Source organism: Liolophura sinensis, chromosome 12 (assembly GCF_032854445.1).
Source record: "Liolophura sinensis isolate JHLJ2023 chromosome 12, CUHK_Ljap_v2, whole genome shotgun sequence".
NCBI lineage: Eukaryota > Metazoa > Mollusca > Polyplacophora > Chitonida > Chitonidae > Liolophura > Liolophura sinensis.
Genome location: NC_088306.1, coordinates 1,304,276 through 1,330,360, shown reverse-complemented (window position 1 = coordinate 1,330,360; position 26,085 = coordinate 1,304,276). Strand labels below are relative to the sequence as shown.

The window sequence follows — 26,085 nt, the reverse complement described above, 5'->3', positions numbered from 1 at the left end:
TCTCATAAACAGTTACATGTAACAGTACTGAGAGAAAACGGTTATCAGCCATTAGATGACACAGTAAAACTACCATGGTTTAGAGTGTAACCAAGAACTGCTGTAGTGTAAGCGTTGGCAGACAGACGACTGACAACTATTTTGTAATCTGATATGTAACCACACGGGTAACAATGCCTTGGTTTATTTGTAGTGTGTATGTCAAACTGATTTTACCATCACTTTTTTCTGTACCCAAAGGCTTGAATTTTAAGGTGATCTTAAAAAAAAAACATGAAGTTTTTTACTTTCATTTTCACCTTTGGAAGAATCTTTGTGAAGTGTTGCCATGTGAAATAAGCTGCTTCAACATTAAAATACTTGGTTTAGGGTGAAAAAAGTCATCATCAAAAAGGATCCAGATAGCCTTGGAATATAATCATTTCACAGAATAAGAAAAATGTGAGGAGTTATTTCAGATGAAGTTTTCAGTGGTCTTTCCACTCCTGCTCATTTCACATTTTGGCTTTCTTACACTTGAAGGATTTCACTGTTACAGCTTTCACATAAGCTGAAAGCTTTCTAGGTTATCATAGCATGAAGAGCTCCTTGTACACAAGAAGAAATATAAGCAAACCTCTACAAAATCAAAGCAAGGACTTGTGACAGAAATCTTTAAGAATCAAACCTGTTTTTAGCAAACAAAACGTACTCTTAAGACAGGGCATTTCTCTACAAATACACAAACTGCAGCAGGAAGCTCAATCTATTATTGTTCAGTAGTGAACTTAGAAGAAAAAAAGAATACTTCTGTACGGTGAATCTAGGAGTTTCTCTTCCTTAGAGCTCAGATCCTTCCTAAACCCAATTGTACTTCTCTGCCATAGATCCAGGTCTACTGAATATGACCTCGTTGGCAAAATTCAACTACCCCACTTCAACAAAACAAAATTGCCAGCTAAAAAAAGGCATCTGTCACAAAATTCACACCTCCCTAACTCCGGCCTAATCTTGCTGAATTTCATACTTTACAACAAAGCCAATAAAAGATTGATTTTAAGGTAGGGTGACAGTGGACCGAAACGGGATACATATGAGCTGGTAATCAAGCAGGGGGGTTTATAGCGCAGTAAATATACACTATTACTGTCACAGGTCAAAACAATACCCACCCCCCTCCACCCCCCCCCCCCCCAAAAAAAACAATCTACTCATTTGGATGGTACTAACAATGTCTAATATGCTAAATCTTCACTAAGGCAGGAAAAAAAAAATAAAATAAAATAAAAAAAAAATAAATTAACTTCTAAATCTTCAACCATCTTACCACCGACGAGAACGGCAGAAAGTTGTTGGGTTAAAATCACACGGGTAGTACAAGTATGTAAGAATATATATGTTTAAAGGTGTTGGTCATTGCCCATTCTATATATACATGTATGTCTGGGATCCTATAAATCAAACATCTGTACACACCTTCCAGGAGACCTCTAATTTCATATCATCTCTACTATACAACTACATGTACACTTGAAGCTCACTCATTCACTCATGAATTATTTGTTTATTTATTTGATTGGTGTTTTACGCAGTACTCAAGAATAGTTCACTTATACGAGGGCGGCCAGCATTATGGAGGGAAGAAACCGGGCTGAGCCTCGATCCCTCAACCCTCGACCATTCGCAGGTTGCTGGCAGGCCTACCCATGTACAGCCGGATAGGAAGTCAACATGGGCTGGACTCCTGGGCTGGGTGATTGGCTCCTGGATCATCACGCTGCGCTAGCCAACTGAACCATGGAGGCTCCCACTCACTCAAAGGACAGGAAAGTCAGCATGACAGCCTAGTAACAGATTACTGTAGTTCAAATGAATTTTGGTGTGTACAACCTACACCTTCTGAAGCACTGACAGCTATACTGCACAGTATACGTTTATCTATCTACTGGACAGATGTTAAGTGCCATATTCAAGAAGTGTTAACTTTACAATGGCAGTAGTTTTATGGGTGAATACTGTACTGTATCTTACACAGCATACAGCACCTACATGTAGACCGAGCCCAATGTAATTTCAACACAATGATCGAAATATTTATTTGATAGGTGTTTTATGCCTTACTCAAGAATATTTCACTTATCTGACGGCAGCCAGCATTATGGTGTGAAGAAACCAGACAGAGCCCAGGGGAAACCCATGACTACATGTATCTGCAGGCTGTTGCCAGACATTTCCATGTATAGCCAGAGAAGAAGCCACCATGAGCTGGACTTGAACTCACGACACCCGCAATGGTGAGAGGCTCCTGGGTCACTGCGCCAGGCTGGAGTGCTAACCAAGGAGGCCCCAATGACAGAGATAAAGCTGAAAGACCGGACTCTCCAGGAGCAGAGTTATCCATGGTTTTCTATTTTTAAACTACCATGATCAAATGCAGTCTTAAACCACTAGCACATGTTCACAGAAAGGCACTATTCCCCAAAATATCCCGACTGATTCAAGAGAAATAATATCATTTGTGTGGTTGCTAGGTGTACAGTTGTAAAGTTCCCAATGAAATGAACAAATCCATGAAACTCATTACCTCCCCTGAAGTCTAAGATAAGCGTTCCCTCCCTTCACTTACAGCTGTAGATCTTTGTTAGCCCAGCCCCTCTCGTATCCGACTCACACACACACCCAATCCTCGCACTACTGGATAAAAATGTTTTCCATTTTGGTCACCATATATAACAGTTATTATCATACATGTATGAATAACAAAGAAAAAATGAAAACAAACCAACATAAAGACAGTAAAAAGTGAAGAAAAAAAAAGGGAAAAAACATCCACAAAAAAAACCCCATAGCATACAAAACTCCTATCATTTTTCAAGCCTCATCCTTAATGTAACATGACATATGTTATGCAAATAATATACCGTGTATAATACAGAGAAAACGCTACATTCTCTGATGTCAAAGACCCTCACTTATTGAAAGAGCATTCCTTAGCAGGGACAAAAAATTTTTTTCAACCACCATAAGATGTAACTCGCTAACTGAGAGCTGGGTCAACTCTGGCTGATTCTGGAGGCTGGAGATCTAATGTTTACTCTGTTGATACAAACATATTCGGGTGTACATCCACCCAAGTCATATCTGGTAGTAAACATGAATAGGCCAGCTGCATCAAACTGGACGTCAATCAGTGATCCTACTCAGTCTAAACATAAACTTACTTCTTAACAAACTTACTTCAAAACAAACTCTTCAGCTAACTTTGAAAACACTTTACAGTGAGAACAGATTTGATGTGAACACAACTGCGAGGTGCATTCTCCTATGAATGAAGACAGTTTGTATATGCATATAGAGGGAGTTTGGTCTATCACATGATCTTGGTATGCAATTAAAAGACATGTACACGTATCTAACAGGCATTTTATGTAAAATGTGAGGTGAAATTGTACAATGAGAAAAAGGGCAGATGGGGACAAGCTACATGTATAAACACATGGCATAGTAACGATAGAAACGAATCCATGGAAACTATACTTTTGCAGCAGGAGCTTTTTGAAGGGAAAATCATCGTGAACTGATTGATGCTGTCTTTCCTAGCATCCTTGAAATCAATACTGTACTGCGGAAGGGTAAACTCATTTGAAAATGTCCTATGAACCTTAGATGGCATGTCTGAAATGAAGACACCACGGAAATCTGTGTGAAATCCTCTTAAATGCATTTAGAAATACAAAAATGGTTATGGTGAGCTACTGATGACTGTAAAAATTACTCTACTTTTGAAATTACAGAGCCTGAAGTATTGTCAATAAGCTCGTATTAGTCTGAAATATGTAATAATGCGACAGTCGACGGGTGAACGTCCAAATCACCTCCTGAAATGTCCCATACATGTCCACCGAGGAAGTCTTGTCAACTCTATGGGCTCTGAATTCACATATCCTGCTAAGCTGCATGACTTCACACAACTGTTTTCTAAATCCCTGTGAACACATAATCCCTATGGATACAAAGTTGACACACGCAAGTGCCATCAAGAAAGTCGTCAAATCTTTCTGTGTGTCGTACATTCTCTGGAGCTCTGCCATAACAATACTTAAGCCTTCCACGGATGGCCCAGAAGACTTGGTAATCCTCTCAACAAGACACACAATATGTATGGACAAACTTCCTGGAGCTTCAATTTGCATACTTCTTTATGAAATTTGTGTCACTTCTTCATACAGTAGATAAAAATTTCCTTAGTGCACAATCTACCAGCACAACATCACGGTGTTCACGGAACACAAAATTTCAGGCGTTAACCGTCCCTTCATTCAAGGCCTTGCTCATTATTTTACAGGTTCGCCATTGAAGCCAGGTGTGTACTTCATCATCTGGAGGAGGCTGGTCCTTGTTCCAAAGAACAACCTCTCTTAGATTAGAACACCAGAAGCGGTATCCTGTTTCTCTAAACGTTTCAGTGAAAAAAAAACAGGGTGTCCAAAATTTGTACTTGAACCTAAGTTCAATGCCGGATTAAACGAAGGAAAACTCTTCGAAAGTGCTTCCATTCTAATGATGCACAACAGAGATGCATGGAGTTCTTTGGAAGAACAAGCTGAACTTGCGGCGAGTCATGATCAAGAGACCCGATTGTCATACACCTACACCTAGCACAAGTGACCTCATGTTGGGTCACAACTGACATCATGCTGGGTCCCAAGTGACACCATGTTGGTTCACAAGTGGCATCATGATAGGTCCTAAGTGACATGTTGGGTCACAACTGGCATGTTGCGGTCACAACTGACATCATGTTGGGTCACAAGTGGCACCACGATAGGTCACACCTGGCAGAATTCGTCAGAAGAACAATATCAGCTGATGGTTTGATGTGAGGAATTTTCTAGGAGTACAGTCACAGTCTGTGGTCTGATGTGAGGAAAACAGCATGAGTCTGGTCAGTGAGTGAGAAAACAAGAGTTAGCTCAGGTCAACAGGACTAGAGCGCTCAGATTCGCTCTCCCCCGAGTACTCTGATGGGGTTTCTGTGGCCGTCCGCGACGCACCCTCCGAGTGCGACACTATACTTGACTGGCGGGATAACCCCGCCCCTGTTGCCATGGCGACCTCCATGTCCATGCTGTCGCTGGAGTGGCCAGCCAATGGGGTGGCCAGGGGAGACTGAGGATTGTGCGACCGGTACCTGGAAGTAAAGAGATCATAAATAAAGTGGTAATATAAACCAAGAGATATTGGGGATCAGACCCAAAATCAAGAAGTCAAGGCTATATGATTTATGAAACATCCCAAAACCAAGTCTTCTGGAATAGTATCAGCAGTACAATGTAACTCTTCCAGCAGCTTTTAGAAGTCGTGAGAGACATAACCGGGAAGAGATTCAAGGACGATGCTTCATCCCTGAAACTTGGCTGAAGGAAAGTCAATGTCATCCTCGGTCAGAATCTGTTCCCAGTTAGGTTTCATTGTATACTCACAAGTGATCAGGGTGGCTGGACGAAGCACTGGGAGGCCGGATACCACTGGAGCTGGGGGCCAGAGAGCTAGAGCTGGCCAACTCTACAACAACAAAAAGCAATGCAAGAATATGGTACGCAATATCCTTTACAAATTTAACATTACATACAATTACTTACCTTAAGTACACCGATAGTAATTTTTGACCAAACGTAAAATTCTTTAAAGTGAGGGCAAGGAAACTGACTAGAACTTTGTCCATTCAAACAGGCCAGCTTTATATAAGAATCCTATTTAGCTTAGAATCACCATGGTAACTCTGAAAAGTTCCAATCAAATTACAATTCCTTTATGCCAATGACACAACTTACTTTTGGATTAACAATCGTTTATAGCTACAGTCTTTCTGTACAACCAGTGCAAAGAACACCACAGAGCTACAAGAATAACTAGAGTTTTGCCCTCGTTTGTAGGGTGAGCACCCACCTAGCACATAAGGTTTGAGGGTGTCCGGGACCATCCGAACTGCCTTGTTCAAATCCTGGGCTGAACACTGGCCTTTCTCCAAACCATATGCCATTCCCATTCGCTTCAACACTTCTATATCATCATGAATTTCAAACGTGTTGTCAAAGTTAAAGAGGTATTCATATCTGAAAAGGAACATTTGAATGGATTTTATTTAACACCTCTTAAAACTAAACCACAACGCTAACCACTGAAAACGGTAAATGGTCTGAAATTTCGCCACAGAATTGCATTTTTTTTTTATCCCAACAGTGTATCCCATTACCTTCTGTACACCAGAGATGACAGAACTCCCAGAGTTGGGCAAAACACGCAGCTTACATATAGTAGGGGCGAACTCTTAGGTCAGGTCAATACAAGACTGCTTTGATAACTTGCCATTAAGCACGCTGAATGTTACAACTTGGGATTAAAGCGTCAGGTTTATGTCCACAATGCAGACAAATCTTAGTGTGTATAAACTACAAGAATTACATGATCCACGTCCTAGATGAAAACAACGAGAACGGGAATAACATGAAAGACAAGAGTGTAAACAGACTGAAGACATAACAGGAACATATCACTTACTCCTCACTTTTTTCTTCATTTGTTGCTCAATATAATGTACAGAAATCCTGCTCACTTATCACTAGATATACCACAGTATATCACAGTCTTTTTGCTCGAGTTCATGATGATACTCACTTATCATTGGATACACTACAGTCTATCACAGTCTTTTTGCTTGAGTTAATGATGATACTCACTTATCATTGGATACACTACAGTCTATCACAGTCTTTTTGCTCGAGTTCATGATGATACTCACTTATCATTGGATACACTACAGTCTATCACAGTCTTTTTGCTCGAGTTAATGATGATACTCACTTATCATTGGATACACTACAGTATGAACCGTATTTTTGCTTGAGTTAATGATGATACTCACTTATCATTGGATATACTACAGTCTATCACAGTCTTTTTGCTCGTGTTTACGATGATAAAAGGCAGCTGAATGGCCGAGTTGGCCGCTGGCGATCCCTGGGTTTTCTTCACTTCCCGGTTTCGCTGTACAAGGTTTTTAAATGCTATTTGCTGTGGGCAAGAAAAAACAAAACACAGTTGAACACTGACGTACAACGTGATTTATTTATTTATTTGATCGTTGCTAAAACAAGAATTTTCATTTAAACAACAGCTGTCAGATTATAAGCACATCATATAGAAGGAATAACTGAGCAAATGGGTACATCACATAGGAAGAATGACTAAGCAAACGGGTACATCATATAGGAAGAATGACCAAGCAAACGGGTACATCATACTGGAGAGAGGACCAAGCAAATGGGTACATCATACAGGAGGGAGGACAAGGCAAACGGGCACATCATACAGGAGAGAGGACCAAGCAAACCAGCACATCATACAGGAGAGAGGACCAAGCGAACGGGTACATCATACAGGAGAGAGGACCAAGCAAACCAGCACATCATACAGGAGAGAGGACCAAGCAAACGGGCACATCATAAAGGAGGGAGGACCAAGCAAACGGGCACATCATACAGGAGAGAGGATCAAGCGAACGGGTACATCATACAGGAGAGAGGACCAAGCAAACGGGTACATCATACAGGAGAGAGGACCAAGCAAACGGGCACATCATACAGGAGGGAGGACCAAGCAAACGGGTACATCATACAGGAGGGAGGATCAAGCAAACGGGCACATCATACAGGAGGGAGGACAAAGCAAACGGGCACATCATGCAGGAGGGAGGACAAAGCAAACGGATACATCATACAGGAGGGAGGACAAAGCAAACGGGCACATCATACAGGAGGGAGGACCAAGCAAACCGGCACATCATATAGGAGAGAGGACCAAGCAAACGGATACATCATACAGGAGGGAGGACAAAGCAAACGGGCACATCATACAGGAGGGAGGACCAAGCAAACCGGCACATCATATAGGAGAGAGGACCAAGCAAACGGATACATCATACAGGAGGGAGGACAAAGCAAACGGGCACATCATACAGGAGAGAGGACCAAGCAAACCGGCACATCATACAGGAGGGAGGACCAAGCAAACGGGCACATCATACAGGAGGGAGGACCAAGCAAACGGGCACATCATACAGGAGGGAGGACCAAGCCAACGGATACATCATACATGAGGAAAAACAAAGCAAACAGGCACATCGTACAGGAGGGAGGACAAAGCAAACGGGCACATCATACAGGAGGGAGGACAAAGCAAACCGGCACATCATACAGGAGAGAGCACCAAGCAAACGCGCACATCATACAGGAGGACCGACTAAGCAAATGGGCACATCATACATGAGGAATTACTCAGCAAACGGGCACATCATACAGGAGGAAGGACTAAGCAAACGGGTACATCATACAGGAGAGAGGACCAAGCAAACGGATACATCATACATGAGGAAGGACAAAGCAAACGGGCACATCATACAGGAGGGAGGACCAAGCAAACGGGCACATCATACAGGAGAGAGGACCAAGCAAACGGGCACATCATACAGGAGGACCGACTAAGCAAATGGGCACATCATACATGAGGAATTACTCAGCAAACGGGCACATCATACAGGAGGAAGGACTAAGCAAACGGGTACATCATATAGGAGAGAGGACCAAGCAAACGGGCACATCATACAGGAGGGAGGACCAAGCAAACGGGCACATCATACAGGAGGACCGACTAAGCAAACGGGTACATCATACATGAGGAATTACTCAGCAAACGGGCACATCATACAGGAGGAAGGACTAAGCAAACGGGCACATCATACATAAGGAATTACTCAGCAAACAGGCACATCATACATAAGGAATTACTCAGCAAACAGGCACATCATACATAAGGAATTACTCAGCAAACAGGCACATCATATAGGAGAGAGGACCAAGCAAACGGGCACATCATACAGGAGGGAGGACCAAGCAAACGGGCACATCATACAGGAGGACCGACTAAGCAAATGGGCACATCATACATGAGGAATTACTCAGCAAACGGGCACATCATACAGGAGGAATTACTCAGCAAACGGGCACATCATACAGGAGGAATTACTCAGCAAACAGGCACATCATATAGGAGAGAGGACCAAGCAAACGGGCACATCATACAGGAGGGAGGACCAAGCAAACGGGCACATCATACAGGAGGACCGACTAAGCAAACGGGCACATCATACATGAGGAATTTCTCAGCAAACGGGCACATCATACAGGAGGAAGGACTAAGCAAACGGGCACATCATACAGGAGAGAGGACCAAGCAAACGGATACATCATACATGAGGAAGGACAAAGCAAACGGGCACATCATACAGGAGGGAGGACCAAGCAAACGGGCACATCATACAGGAGAGAGGACCAAGCAAACGGGCACATCATACAGGAGGACCGACTAAGCAAATGGGCACATCATACATGAGGAATTACTCAGCAAACGGGCACATCATACAGGAGGAAGGACTAAGCAAACGGGTACATCATATAGGAGAGAGGACCAAGCAAACGGGCACATCATACAGGAGGGAGGACCAAGCAAACGGGCACATCATACAGGAGGACCGACTAAGCAAACGGGTACATCATACATGAGGAATTACTCAGCAAACGGGCACATCATACAGGAGGAAGGACTAAGCAAACGGGCACATCATACATAAGGAATTACTCAGCAAACAGGCACATCATACATAAGGAATTACTCAGCAAACAGGCACATCATACATAAGGAATTACTCAGCAAACAGGCACATCATATAGGAGAGAGGACCAAGCAAACGGGCACATCATACAGGAGGGAGGACCAAGCAAACGGGCACATCATACAGGAGGACCGACTAAGCAAATGGGCACATCATACATGAGGAATTACTCAGCAAACGGGCACATCATACAGGAGGAATTACTCAGCAAACGGGCACATCATACAGGAGGAATTACTCAGCAAACAGGCACATCATATAGGAGAGAGGACCAAGCAAACGGGCACATCATACAGGAGGGAGGACCAAGCAAACGGGCACATCATACAGGAGGACCGACTAAGCAAACGGGCACATCATACATGAGGAATTTCTCAGCAAACGGGCACATCATACAGGAGGAAGGACTAAGCAAACGGGCACATCATACAGGAGAGAGGACCAAGCAAACGGATACATCATACATGAGGAAGGACAAAGCAAACGGGCACATCATACAGGAGGGAGGACCAAGCAAACGGGCACATCATACAGGAGAGAGGACCAAGCAAACGGGCACATCATACAGGAGAGAGCACCAAGCAAACGCGCACATCATACAGGAGGACCGACTAAGCAAACGGGCACATCATACATAAGGAATTACTCAGCAAACAGGCACATCATACATAAGGAATTACTCAGCAAACAGGCACATCATACATAAGGAATTACTCAGCAAACAGGCACATCATACATGAGGAATTACTCAGCAAACGGGCACATCATACAGGAGGAATTACTCAGCAAACGGGCACATCATATAGGAGAGAGGACCAAGCAAACGGGCACATCATACATGAGGAATTACTCAGCAAACAGGCACATCATATAGGAGAGAGGACCAAGCAAACGGGCACATCATACAGGAGGGAGGACCAAGCAAACGGGCACATCATACAGGAGGACCGACTAAGCAAACGGGCACATCATACATGAGGAATTTCTCAGCAAACGGGCACATCATACATAAGGAATTACTCAGCAAACAGGCACATCATACATGAGGAATTACTCAGCAAACAGGCACATCATACAGGAGGAATTACTAAGTAAACAGGCAACACAAATGTTATGTTTAACATAAAACACCACGACAATGTCTGTTTTAAGGTGATTTGATTAGAACTGACCTGTAAAATTAACTCCTGCAGCTGCTGTGTTTTGTGCTTTATTTTCTCCAACTTCCTCTGTTTTTCCACCTGGAATTCACACCAGTTCAACAGTAAGAGAACAGAAAGTTTGCCATTCTAAACACCTTCAGTTTATGCATGTAACCTTTTCAAAACTGTACCAATATTCCGTTTTCTGTAAGATGCAATCAAGCCATAACAGAAGCTTTGGCAATACAGTAGTAACCAGTAAGTAACAGCCCCTAAGAATTCCTCGTTACAAACTTACCTACACTGACTTATCTGAGTGTTGCTCAGCAGGAGTCATTTATACGATGAGTCAGTTTTAAGGGCAAGAGAAACTGGAGTACGTGGCTTAAACCACTGACCTTTGACGTGCTACTAAATGAACTTAAACATGTGATGCTTCACAGCAGATTAGTAAAGAGGCAACTGGTCATCAGCAAATTATATACTGCGGTGACCGTCACAGGGTGTCATGGAGCCACCTCAGCTGCACAAGCACTGGAAAGTTTGGGTAAACACTGCTTTCATTTTATGCATACAAACACTTGGGTCTCTGTACTCCGTGTACCTACAAGTCACTTTATTCTGTAAAATGCCGTCAAACCATACTAGCAAGCTTCGGCAATACAGTATTAACTAACAGGTGGCAGACAATTCCAACTCCCTCATTTCCAGCTTACCTCCAGGTTTTGGCACTCCTGAGCAGAATTTGTAGGCAGCCCTATCCAGCGTATTTCCTTCTTTTCTTTTGATATAATGTTCATGGCCATTAGCACGTTCAACGCGTCATACACTCGCCTGCGAATGTTTTTCTGATCATATGCCTGAAAAACAAGGAAAAAGAAAACCATGCCTCTTTGGAAACAGACATTTGCAACCGATCACATTTTTTGTCTGAAGCTAATTCTGACATGATCTTGCTAGTGAGACTGTTTTTATCTACTTATTTGTTTGGTGTTTTACGCTGTACTCAAGGACATTTCCCAGGAAGCCACGACCATCTGCAGGTTGTTGGCAGACCTTCCCACATACGGCCTGTAACGAAGTCAGCATGAGCTGGACTTGAACTCACAGCGAACGCACTGATGAGAGACTCTTAGGTCATTACGCCATCCCTGGCACACTAACCACCTCGGCCTCAGAGGCCACTGGAGTTTGTAATTTGCTACCATTTAACCATTTACATAATAAAACTAGGAGGTAAGTTGACAAGATGCCAAATTTCACTGGTTATGGGTGACCATTTGCTAACTTTCACACTGACCTTCAGAATAAACTAGCCTTGTAGCTCTTCACAGGAAACATTCCAACCTGTGAAATAGTGACCGTCCCCCACTCAACGTACTCCACATAGCTTCACCTCAACATTTTTAAACAACTTTTCAACAGCCCTATGTGCGCTATCAATCACTGATTATCCTCTTTCTGACTCAGAGACTAAATTAAGCCATTCTTGTGTCCAAGCGATTAAAAGGCAATGGCCATAACTGCAATTCTTCAACCTTTTCGCATGTTTGCAAGGTGTTTATTCAAGCATATTCTGAAGGCATCATTCTGTGTAGACTGAAAAAATTATGCTTTTGTGAAGTCCTGAAAAAGGCCAATCCAACCAATGTAGTTTTGTCTCCAAAATCAATTTACAAATATGCATAAATTGCACTGAAAATTTCATATGCAAAAAAAGTTGAGGAATTTGTATGGAAAAATATCAACAATGACTAAAACATGTTAACAATGTTACAGCCTAACAGTAACTGATGTTCACAGCACTCCCTATTGTTTCCCGGGAGGCCTGTCCAGATGTATGTCCAAACTCACCTGATCTGTGGGAGAACTTAAATTCCTTGGGTCGCTGAATTCGGCCACTAACTCATCAGCCACTTCGTTATACGATGTCACACCCTTCTTCTGTACCTTTTCGCACACCTTCATGGAGAAGTGCCGCAAGCCTTTGCCCCCTTTCTCACCCTTTTTCCCACGTTTTCTGAAAATGATAATTTTGACATCAACTCTCTGGACAACCAGGCTTTCAAATAGAAAATGCAATCCCATGGAAACCTTCTAACAAGTCTCTGTCAACTACTTAAAATATTACATTTTGCACTCTATTACTATTTAAAATTTTCACACGTTATACTGCCACAGTACTACCTTACAAATTATTCCTTGCACAGTGATATAGACAATACCGTCAACCCAAAGTTATTCAATGTACCCCACAAATTACTACAAAACAGAAAATGGCATTTATTCTTTTATCATTACTAAGGACCATACTCAATAACACTCTGTCACAGCTCCCTTTTAGAGCTACATGATCTAAAATTTTGTTGCATATTTTGCAAGATTCCAAGAGTTCTATTGATCTAAGAAAGGTGTTTGGGGTTTATTTGGAAGCTCAAATGATATGCAACTGGAAAGTCTCAGTGCACCCCAGGAGTAAAATTTTATGACAATTAACGGCCTCTAAAACATGCACTTTTAGGGGCTTTAAATTTTAGGTCATTTACTCAAAGTTGTTTAACCATACACAGTCCTCAGAGGGCCTCTCAGCAAATATGTAGGGGAAATATAGGAGGTTTTCCCTCAAAATATAGGTACATTTACATATAAGAAAGTCCAGACATAATTCTGAGATCTATGGATGATATAATTTATTTGATTGTTATTAAATTACAAACTCACAGATTTTTCAATTATACAATGGTGGACTGGTCAATTTTATGTGTGAATGAAACCGGTCAACCACAGAACTTTGACAAGTTTGTGAATTATCTGACATGCTGATATGCGCACCAATAATGGAGGAACACACAGCTGTGTAATCCACTGAATGATGTAGTTCAACCATCCTGAAGTGGGAACGGCTCACATACAGTTCAAACCTTTATATTGTTTTGTGGCCTAAAAAAGGAGTGAGCTCTACAAATAAAATTTATTTGGTTTTTAACAGGATTTTATTTTATTTTTTCTGAAAAGTTGAGTTGATAAGGAAGATGTATGCAAAGTTTCGTGGAAATAGGTTCAGTACTTCAACAAGAGTTGCACAGACAAAATCTGAATACGAGGCAAGGCATCAGCAGTAAGCAAAGTTCTAAATGGGAGAATTTCTGACAACAATTAATCCGACTGCCATTACACTTAACCATGCAGAAGTATGTATGGTAAGTTTCATCAAATCAGTGCAGTAGTTTTGGAGGAGATGCATGGACAAAATCAAACAGTGATTCCAGTACACCTACCACCCCCACCCCAACTTCATTTTGCCATCAAAAATTCCCTGCCAGCCTACCCTATTTTACTACCGTGACTTTTTTAAGGATGTCTCATAAAGGATTTAAAGGATCCTTGAGTGTGGCACAAAAATCCCATAAACAAATGAGGCACAATGGGGACAAGGTCATGAATTTGGCAACTTACACTACAAGGCGTCAAGGACAGATCACTCATGTCCTTTGACAAATTTGGGCTCAGTGCAGGAAAAATGAGAATACAGTTATACATAGAATACACATTAACCAATTAAACCATTACTTTTATTACTGATTTTAATTAACTGGCATGACAGAAATCATAGATGACATCTAGTCATTGGGATTTAACGTTGTACTTAACAATTTTTCAGTCATATGACGACAAAGGAGTCCTTAGAGTCCTTCGAGTGCATGTATGTGAAATGTGCCTCCCTGTTGCAGGATGGATTTCCACCGCTCTTTTATCTCATGCTGCTTCACTGAGACAACTTACAGCAGGCAAGTAAATCACCCCGCCCGAGCCATTATACTGGCACGGGCCAACCAGTCATTGCACTATCCCCTTCATGCTGAATGCCAATGGAGGAAGCTACAACTTCCTCTTTTTAAGGTCTTAGGTGTGACCTGATCAAGGATTAACCCTGGATCTACCACTTCCCAAAGTACATGTATGTGAAAACCTGATCTTAATATACAGTGTATGTGCCTACATGTATGTATGTAGTACTTTATGAGATGCCACCCTTAACATATACAGGTGATTAACATTGCTTAACATTTTCAGTAATTAACACACACCTATACGATCACCAATGGAGTATCTCCCTCACACCTTTATGCTTTACATGAATGCGATGCCGCCCTTTACATTAACCTAACACCGAATAGACAGACACTGTCCAATTTGTAAGTTGAATTTGGGTCACAATTTATTAAGAAAGCATCATCACATGCATTAATGAAAATACTCTTGAAATGTTCTATTCTCCACATGTTAGAAACTGTTACATAAAGATAAGATTAGAGTAGTGCTATTATCATAGAAATATTGCTTTCATTTGCTAGAACTGTTGTTTGATACAAATGTCATGGGTATGACATAAGCTCCTGGTGTAGTCCACATGGAGTTTGTACAGGCAAAGTTTAAAAGCAGCAAAAAAGTTGACAGTAAATTTTGAACTGGTTTTGGTAAAAAGTATAGGAAATATAGTAATTTTTCTGCAAATATAGGAAAACATAGAAACACTCTAAGGCCTGCATACATGTAATTGCCTCTCTCTGCTCCTGACTGTGCATCTGTTCTTACCCGTCTGAGAAGTCGGCCTCTATGGTTAGGTCTGGGGGTCTCTTCCTCGCCTGCTGCCACTGAGCACTGTCTATCATGGGGATGAGCTGTGCCCGGGGGCTGGTGGGGATACCCATATGGCTGCTAAGGGACACCACCCTCTGCCAATAAATACACGCTACATTTTAACATACCCTAATACTTCAAACTTTTCAATCGCCTCTGCAACCAATATTTTGAAACATTTTGGCTCTTCTTGTGTGTGTGTGAGAAGAAAATTTTACTTTATGTAACATTCATGAAAACAAAAGAAATGATGAAATTTTGATGGGTTAGACAGTTGTAACAAATACACACCCAACCTGAAAGAAAAAAATCAGAAAGTTCCAATGTTATTTATATGGCAGATTTGTCCTGTACCAAACAGCTGACCCCTCTCAAAATACTATTTGATTAAGGACTTTGTCCTAGCCCTGCTGCATATTTCCACGCTTGATGTTTTAGAGTTCTGTTTCCCTACTCCATGAGGCTTACCTGTTGTCCTGAGGAGGCAGACCTGCCCACCATGTGAGTCTGAGGGGAGAGCTTGACGGGGGAGTTGGTGATCGGCAGAGCAACCATCTGGATCGCTGTACATACAAAGGCACAAAGACTGATGAAGTAGTTGATGCCTACAGTCCCTGGCTTATCTTTTTACTTAACTTGCGCTTGATCAGTATTCCATGAAATTTGGACACATTTGTCAAGATAACATTTATAAGGCAGTTAAAATTTTATTTTATTTAAGTTAATTAAAGTTTTCTTCAGCATTAAACCCACAACCATCTACAGCCTGCTGACAGACCTTCCCATGTACATGTATACCCGGAGAGCGAACTAACAGCAAGTTGAAATTTTAATTTAAAAATAAAATTAAAAAAAAAAATAAGCTGTAAAATTGCATTTCAAATTTTGTCTTTTGTCAGATGTGACTCGGCTCGAACTACAGGACCAGTTCCCTTTAACAGGAACAAGTTTATCACCAAGCAATCATTCCTCTACAAACTGTTGTACAAACAGGTGAATGGTTGGTGAAAACGCATGTGAAATTACATGTATGTGATTTGGCCTAGTTCTGGACACAATACATTATTGACCCAATGGCAAAATAATTCACAGCGCAACCTTAATACAAGGTCTCTCAGGGTAAAACAAGAGCATGCTGTACGACTTCCCCCAATGTAACACAGACAGAAGTGGATTTTACATCCATGTCACTGAGAATTCAAATCTAATTTTTTTTGTTTTCTTAATTCAAAGGGTATGCAAGCCATTTTCCATACATGTATGTATGTATGTACGCCGGTATGTTGGTATGTACGTACATGTACATATGGATATGCCGGCTTTAGTGCAAGTATACCCATAATATTTAAATGATTTAAAAAAAAAAAAAGAGAGATTCATTCCCCTGGGGTAACATGACCAGTAATTCCCGTTTACACTTTATCCAGATGATTACATAAAATTACTACCAGCAGAACATTACATCCCACACGTGGACATCGCCGCCTTCCTCACACAAGCAGATTTGGTATTTTCCGAAGTAGTGATGCATACTTACAGCCAACACCCTTCCACAGTTGTGGGTATCAGGAGCGTAAAGCCGGTGGTTCAAAGTGACGCTATAAGCCAATCTGACTGGTTTATTGCTGTCCACATGTATGTTTGCATTCATACTTGAGATCAGGAAAACGAATCCATTAGAATTCAACAACAGCCTGTGTACAGTTTGATGTCGTTTGGAAAATGTACCTGTATATTCAGTACTTTGTTTAATGCACAAACATAAGTTTCTATTTTTCTATTAAATGAAGCTGAATTCCATTTACATTTATTTATCTGATTGCTGTTTAACGCGCCTCACGTTTACAAGTACGTTTAGTTGGATGACCAACAGAAAATACTATTCCACAACATGTGTATATGTATCACAGAAAGAATTCAAAATCGCAAAATCTGCTGTAACCAAACAAGAAGTTGCACATAAATAAAAATTCATTATTGACAGTAAAGTACATACACTTTTTCTTACCAAAATATTATCCGCTCAAAATCAGTGAGAGCAAAGGGACAAATAGAGACATACATGTACATGTAAGCAAATCTTGCACGTCTCTTAAAACACATATGCATGTACACGTACACTGCATCAGCTGGACTGAAAACCAGTTCACTTTCCTCTGACAAGCCTTCAGATACAGCACCACAATACTGCTGACTGCTCCAAACTAAAGTTTTTCTTGAAGCTTAAAGAGAAAGCCAGGAAGAAACTGGGTCAGACAGGTTTTTCCAGGAGCAGCAGCCACAGAAGTGAGGGAAGGAAGAGGCTAGGAGAGGACAGTTCTGTAGTAACTCAGTCATGTATTAAGGTGGGGGAGGGTATGTACAACTAGGTGTTATCTGGGCACAGACAGCCAGATGGTAACATCCTGTCTGACACCAGACCTGCACCACACCACACATGGTTGTAATTTACATATATTGGTGGATATGAAGACTTAGGGGACAAAGAACACGGTTCATTTCACTTATAAAGTTTTCCAGGGTTTCCTATATTTCAATGACACTTAAGGCTTTTTGTAAGCAAGTTACTTGCAAATTTAAATAATTTTAAAAATAACTATTTTTGTCTAATTCAGTCAAATGATACATGTACATTGTATTTTATTATAAAGAAAATGTGCAACTTTAAGGTCATTTTTTCTTGTTTTTTCTTTTGGCCTCGCTTGATTTTCATATCTGTCTGATTTAATGTCTTAGCTCTACAAATAAAAAATTATAAAATCCCTTTTCCTCTGAACTGTATCTCACAATCCATTACCTACACATCCCACATCTTGTGGACCTTACGAAGTTTCTAACATGAACACGTTCAAATTTGTTGCCAATGAAACATTGGAGTTTGGGATAAAATTTTAATAATAATGAACAATAAATCAGCAAGAAATGATCTAATCAAGAAGATAGATTTTCAATCAAATTCAAATCACCAAGGATAGAATTCTGAATTTTCTTCAGCCCATGGGAAACTCGCAGACGATCTACACAAAGGTCCAAATCGAAGCAGAACACGTTTTCTTCTGCGACGTTGCAGTGCTTGCGTACTCTCCAGATATGTGTTTTATGAGCACACAGACATCCACAGTGCCGAAACAGACAAAAAAACAAAAGAGTTCATAGCTTTGGGTTTTTTTGTTAGAGGCAAGGAGGCAGTTTTAAGAGTTCCTCATTTCCTCCCCATGCTTTAGCTCTTCGTTTTGACAGTAGATTCATCTAGCCTTTATCCAGAACAAACTGAAAATCCCCAAATAGTTCTAAATACAGCTTTGTACAGTTTTATACAGCTATAGCTCACCATCTGTTTATAACTTAAAAGCCTCAATAGAGACAACATCAGCAACCTTTCAATTCAAAGATACTTTATGAATTTCACCTTAATTGATTTCGTATGTATACATGTGTATTAAAGCTAGCAGGGCTCCTGGAGAAGAGCCTGTGTACAGATCCTGCTGGGTGATAAGCAGGACAGATGTATTCACAAACAGGCCAGGTCTACGGGAACATCCTCAGATTGGAATCTTTCCCACGCTAAGTGCCTTCACAGATCTCCCCATGTGCCGTATTACCTGACGATCACACCTGTTAGCATTACACACTATACGCACATCATACATGTCAGCATTACACATTACACACACATCATCATACCTGTTAGCATTACACATTATATGCACATCATCACACCTGCTAGCATTAGACATTACACACACATCATCACACCTGCTAGCATCACACATTATATGCACATCATCACACCTGCTAGCATTACACATTATATGCACATCATCACACCTGCTAGCATTACACATTATATGCACATCATACCTGCTAGCATTACATGCAAATCATCATACCTGATAGCATTAAACATTACACACACATCATCATACCTGCTAGCATTGCATGCACATCAGACCTGCTAGCCTTACACATTACATGCACATCATCACACCTGCTAGCATTACACATTATATGCACATCATACCTGCTAGCATTACACATTACACGCACATCATCACACCTGCTAGCATTACACATTATATGCACATCATTATACCTGCTAGCATTACACATTATATGCACATCATCACACCTGCTAGCATTACACATTATATGCACATCATTATACCCTTAGCATGCTGCACTGTATGTATACAGGATCATACCTGTCTATTCATTTATTTGATTGGTGTTTTACACCGTACTCTTTTTCAGAGTACTCACTTATATGACGGCGGCCAGAATCATGGTGGGAGGAAAACGGGCATAGCCCGGTGGAAACCCACGACCATCCGCAGGCTGCTGGCAGACCTTCCCTCGTCCGGCCGGACAGGAAGCCAGCGGGTCATACCTGTTAGCATAATGCATAAAGTTTAATTCTTAAAATTAATTTTAAATCAACTAAATGATATAATTTGACATGTGACCCTGTGGCAAAAAGGCATGCACCTTAACTACTCAGCCACAGCTGACTCCCTGATACACTATCTAACTGCTCACACCTGTCAGCAGGCACTATTCTATACATACATGTATACCGAAGTCCAATGCCTAAATAGTTGATACACTATCTAACCGTTCATACCTGTCAGCAGGTACTATTCTATACATACATGTATACCGAAGTCCAATGCCTAAATAGTTGATACACTATTTAACCACTCATACCTGTCAGCAGGCACTATTCTATACACACATGTATACCGAAGTCCAATGCCTAAATAGCTGATACACTATCTAACCGCTCCTACCTGTCAGCAGGTACTATTCTATACATACATGTATACCGAAGTCCAATGCCTAAATAGTTGATACACTATCTACCCGCTCATACCTGTCAGCAGGTACTATTTCTATACATACATGTATCCTGAAGTCCAATGCCTAAATAGTTGATACACTATCTAACCGCTCATACCTGTCAGCAAATACACTACTCTATACATACATGTATCCTGAAGTCCAATGCCTAAATAGTTGATACACTATCTACCCGCTCATACCTGTCAGCAGGTACTATTCTATACATACATGTATACCGAAGTCCAATGCCTAAATAGTTGATACACTATCCACCAGCTCATACCTGTCAGCAGGTACTATTCTATACATACATGTATACCAAAGTCCAATGCCTAAATAGTTGATACACTATCCACCAGCTCATACCTGTCAGCAGGTACTATTCTATACATACATGTATACCGAAGTCCAATGCCTAAATAGTTGATACACTATCTAACCGCCCATACCTGTCAGCAGGTACTATTCTATACATACATGTATCCTGAAGTCCAATGCCTGAATAGTTGATACACTATCTACCCGCTCATACCTGTCAGCAGGTACTATTCTATACATAAATGTATACTGAAGTCCAATGCCTAAATAGTTGATGCACTATCTAACCGCCCATACCTGTCAGCAGGTACTATTCTATACATACATGTATCCTGAAGTCCAATGCCGGAATAGTTGATACACTATCTACCCGCTCATACCTGTCAGCAGGTACTATTCTATACATACATGTATCCTGAAGTCCAATGCCTAAATAGTTGATACACTATCTAACCGCCCATACCTGTCAGCAGGTACTATTCTATACATACATGTATACCGAAGTCCAATGCCTAAATAGTTGATACACTATTTAACCGCTCATACCTGTCAGCAGGTACTATTCTATACATACATGTATCCTGAAGTCCAATGCCTAAATAGTTGATGCACTATCTAACCGCCCATACCTGTCAGCAGGTACTATTCTATACATACATGTATCCTGAAGTCCAATGCCTAAATAGTTGATGCACTATCTAACCGCCCATACCTGTCAGCAGGTACTATTCTATACATACATGTATCCTAAAGTCCAATGCCTAAATAGCTGATACACTAACCGCCCACACCTGTCAGCAGGTACTATTCTATACATACATGTATCCTGAAGTCCAATGCCTAAATAGCTGATACACTATCTACCCGCTCATACCTGTCAGCAGGTACTATTCTATACATACATGTATACCGAAGTCCAATGCCTAAATAGTTGATACACTACCTAAATAGCCTGATACACTATCTACCCGCTCATACCTGTCAGCAGGTACTATTCTATACATACATGTATACCGAAGTCCAATGCCTAAATAGTTGATACACTATCTACCCACTCATACCTGTCAGCAGGTACTACTCTATACATACATGTATCCTGAAGTCCAATGCCTGAATAGTTGATACACCATCTACCCGCTCATACCTGTCAGCAGGTACTACTCTATACATACATGTATCCTGAAGTCCAATGCCTAAATAGCTGATACACTATCTACCCGCTCATACCTCTCACCAGGTACTATTCTATACATACATGTATACCGAAGTCCAATGCCAAAATAGTTGATACACTATCTACCTGCTCATACCTGTCAGCAGGTACTATTCTATACATACATGTATACCGAAGTCCAATGCCTAAATAGTTGATACACTACCTAAATAGCCTGATACACTATCTACCCGCTCATACCTGTCAGCAGGTACTATTCTATACATACATGTATACCGAAGTCCAATGCCTAAATAGTTGATACACTATCTACCCACTCATACCTGTCAGCAGGTACTATTCTATACATACATGTATACCGAGTGAGTGAGTGCTTGGGGTTTAACGTCGTACTCAACAATTTTTCAGTCATATGACGACGAAGGAATCATTAGGGTGCATGCACGTGTAATGTGCCTCCTTGTTGCAGGACGGATTTCCACCGCTCTTTTATTTAGTGCTGCATCACTGAGACGACTTACCGAAGGCAAGTAAGCCGCCCCGCCCGAGCCATTATACTGATACGGGTCAACCAGTCGTTGCACTATCCCCTTCATGCTGAACGCCAAGTGAGGAAGTTACAACTTCCTCTTTTAAAGTCTTAGGTGTGACTCGACCAAGGATTGATCCTGGATCTACCGGTCCCGAAGCGGACGCTCTACCAACTGTGCTATCCGGGCCGGTTCATGTATACCGAAGTCCAATACCTAAATAGCTGATACACTATCTACCCGCTCATACCTGTCAGCAGGTACTACTCTATACATACATGTATACCGAAGTCCAATGCCTAAATAGTTGATACACTATCTACCCACTCATACCTGTCAGCAGGTACTACTCTATACATACATGTATACCGAAGTCCAATGCCTATATAACTGATACACTATCTACCCGCTCATACCTGTCAGCAGGTACTACTACACATGTATACCGAAGTCCAATGCCTATATAACTGATACACTATCTACCCGCTCACACCTGTCAGCAGGTACTACTCTATACATACATGTATCCTGAAGTCCAATGTCTAAATAACTGATACACTATCTACCCGCTCACACCTGTCAGCAGGTACTACTCTATACATACATGTCCAATGCCTAAATAGCTGATACACTATCTACCCGCTCATACCTGTCAGCAGGTACTATTCTATACATACATGTATACCGAAGTCCAATGCCTAAATAACTGATACACTATCTAACCGCTCATACCTGTCAGCAGGTACTACTCTATACATACATGTCCAATGCCTAAATAGTTGATACACTATCTACCCGCTCATACCTGTCAGCAGGTACTATTCTATACATACATGTATCCTGAAGTCCAATGCCTAAATAGCTGATACACTATCTACCCGCTCATACCTGTCAGCAGGTACTATTCTATACATACATGTCCAATGCCTAAATAACTGATACACTACCTACCCGCTCATACCTGTCAGCAGGTACTACTCTATACATACATGTATCCTGAAGTCCAATGTCTAAACAGTTGATACACTATCTACCCGCTCATACCTGTCAGCAGGTACTACTCTATACATACATGTATACCGAAGTCCAATGCCTAAATAGTTGATACACTATCTACCCGCTCATACCTGTCAGCAGGTACTACTCTATACATACATGTATCCTGAAGTCCAATGTCTAAACAGTTGATACACTATCTACCCGCTCATACCTGTCAGCAGGTACTACTCTATACATACATGCATACCGAAGTCCAATGCCTAAATAGTTGATACACTATCTACCCGCTCATACCTGTCAGCAGGTACTATTCTATACATACATGTCCAATGCCTAAATAGCTGATACACTATCTACCCGCTCACACCTGTCAGCAGGTACTACTCTATACATACATGTCCAATGCCTAAATAGCTGATACACTATCTACCCGCTCATACCTGTCAGCAGGTACTACTCTATACATACATGTCCAATGCCTAAATAACTGATACACTATCTACCCGCTCATACCTGTCAGCAGGTACTACTCTATACATACATGTATACCGAAGTCCAATGCCTAAATAGTTGATACACTATCTACCCGCTCATACCTGTCAGCAGGTACTATTCTATACATACATGTATACCGAAGTCCAATGCCTAAATAGTTGATACACTATCTACCCGCTCATACCTGTCAGCAGGTACTACTCTATACATACATGTCCAATGCCTATATAACTGATACACTATCTACCCGCTCATACCTGTCAGCAGGTACTACTCTATACATACATGTCCAATGCCTATATAACTGATACACTATCTACCCGCTCATACCTGTCAGCAGGTACTACTCTATACATACATGTCCAATGCCTAAATAACTGATACACTATCTACCCGCTCATACCTGTCAGCAGGTACTACTCTATACATACATGTATACCGAAGTCCAATGCCTAAATAGTTGATACACTATCTACCCGCTCATACCTGTCAGCAGGTACTATTCTATACATACATGTATACCGAAGTCCAATGCCTAAATAGTTGATACACTATCTACCCGCTCATACCTGTCAGCAGGTACTACTCTATACATACATGTCCAATGCCTATATAACTGATACACTATCTACCCGCTCATACCTGTCAGCAGGTACTACTCTATACATACATGTCCAATGCCTATATAACTGATACACTATCTACCCGCTCATACCTGTCAGCAGGTACTACTCTATACATACATGTATACCGAAGTCCAATGCCTAAATAGTTGATACACTATCTACCCGCTCATACCTGTCAGCAGGTACTACTCTATACATACATGTCCAATGCCTAAATAGTTGATACACTATCTACCCGCTCATACCTGTCAGCAGGTACTACTCTATACATACATGTCCAATGCCTAAATAGCTGATACACTATCTACCCGCTCATGCCTGTCAGCAGGTACTACTCTATACATACATGTCCAATGCCTAAACAGTAGGGGAATGTGTCACTTACTTTTGGGATGTGATGTCTGATCTCGGAATCCGGGTAAGTCACCGTTTGCATCAATTACACCTGCCTGGAATACACAAAATAAATGAGAGGCAAAATGAATAAAACATTCCTGTTGTGGGGGGTGCGGGGGGTTTCCAAGCAGTACACTTCAGTCTGAAAACTTTTTCGTTACTTCTGGCTTCTCCTTTACACAAAACTTACTCAATTATGTACTGGTACATGTAAGTATTGCTGGATGGCACCCATGCAGAACAGCCACCAGGGGACATGCGAGGGGAGAGGTAAATAAAGCACTTCCTTTAAGAAACACATGTATATAATTACTGATGCTATAAATGACATCCAAAAAAACATTTATTTATTCATTTGATTGGTGTTTTACGCCGTACTGAAGAATATTTCACTTATACCACGGGCAACCAACATTATGGTGAGAGGAAATGGGTAGAGAGCAGGCAGAACCCACAACCATCCACAGGTACATGTAGCTGGAAGACCTTCACATGTTAGGCCAGAGAGCAAGCCAGCACGAGCTGGACTTGAACTCACAGCAAACGTAATGGCAAGAGGCTCCTGGATCTTTACGCTTCCCCTCCACCCCTCAGCCCCACCCAAGTCATTATACTGCTAAGGGTCAACCAGTCGTTGCACTAACCCCTTCATGCTGAACACCAAGGGAAATTCCTGTTTTAAGGTCTTAGGTGTGACTGAACACAGAATTGACCTGGATCTACCACCTCCCAAAGCAGATGCCCTACCAACTGTGCTATCAGGGCCGCTCATGTAATAATATTATTAAGAATAATAATACAGTGGCAAAATAACATTTCTACTCCATACCATTATCTGAAATGTTACATTCAGTGAGTTACAGAAAACAAAAAAATCTTTGCTGACTCGAGCCTGCTTACATGTTAATAATGCTTGCCTACAAACACAGCACTAATACGAATTCCTTCATTTGTTAACAGTAAAATAATAACTTTGGAGAAGACAATAATTCCCAGCTGGTCACTTTTTATACATTAATTTTTTTTTAAGAGATGTCCAAGTTATCACGTGAAAGAAAAGTTCCCATTAGGCACGCAATGTTCATAACAACAACATCTGTATCCAGAAATAGCGGCTTCCCATCTGATATAAACTGTAATTTAAATAGCTCTCAGTATAATTTGAGAGCTACAGAGACAGTGGATGAATAATTCAGCAATCCCGCATGTTCAATGT

At 41.2% G+C, this 26,085-nt stretch overlaps 1 protein-coding gene across 2 annotated transcripts in view; it reads right to left on the bottom strand.

Annotated features, from left to right (window-relative positions):
• Positions 1-2,956: 2,956 nt before the first annotated feature.
• Positions 2,957-26,085, bottom strand: part of LOC135479319 (transcription factor Dp-2-like) — a 38,364-nt gene continuing 15,235 nt past the window's right edge. The window contains exons 3-12 of one of the 2 annotated variants that reach the window (XM_064759141.1): positions 24,859-24,922; positions 15,961-16,055; positions 15,448-15,587; positions 12,706-12,871; positions 11,568-11,711; positions 10,882-10,950; positions 6,905-7,053; positions 5,929-6,095; positions 5,463-5,544; positions 2,957-5,170 (exon numbers count right to left, since the gene is read on the bottom strand). In XM_064759141.1, coding sequence (XP_064615211.1) covers positions 4,948-5,170; positions 5,463-5,544; positions 5,929-6,095; positions 6,905-7,053; positions 10,882-10,950; positions 11,568-11,711; positions 12,706-12,871; positions 15,448-15,587; positions 15,961-16,055; positions 24,859-24,922 — 1,299 coding nt within the window. In that variant the 3' untranslated portion in view covers positions 2,957-4,947. Of the gene's footprint in view, positions 5,171-5,462; positions 5,545-5,928; positions 6,096-6,904; positions 7,054-10,881; positions 10,951-11,567; positions 11,712-12,705; positions 12,872-15,447; positions 15,588-15,960; positions 16,056-17,029; positions 18,689-24,858; positions 24,923-26,085 lie in introns of those variants that run through there. The other variant, XM_064759142.1, reaches the window with a different exon arrangement.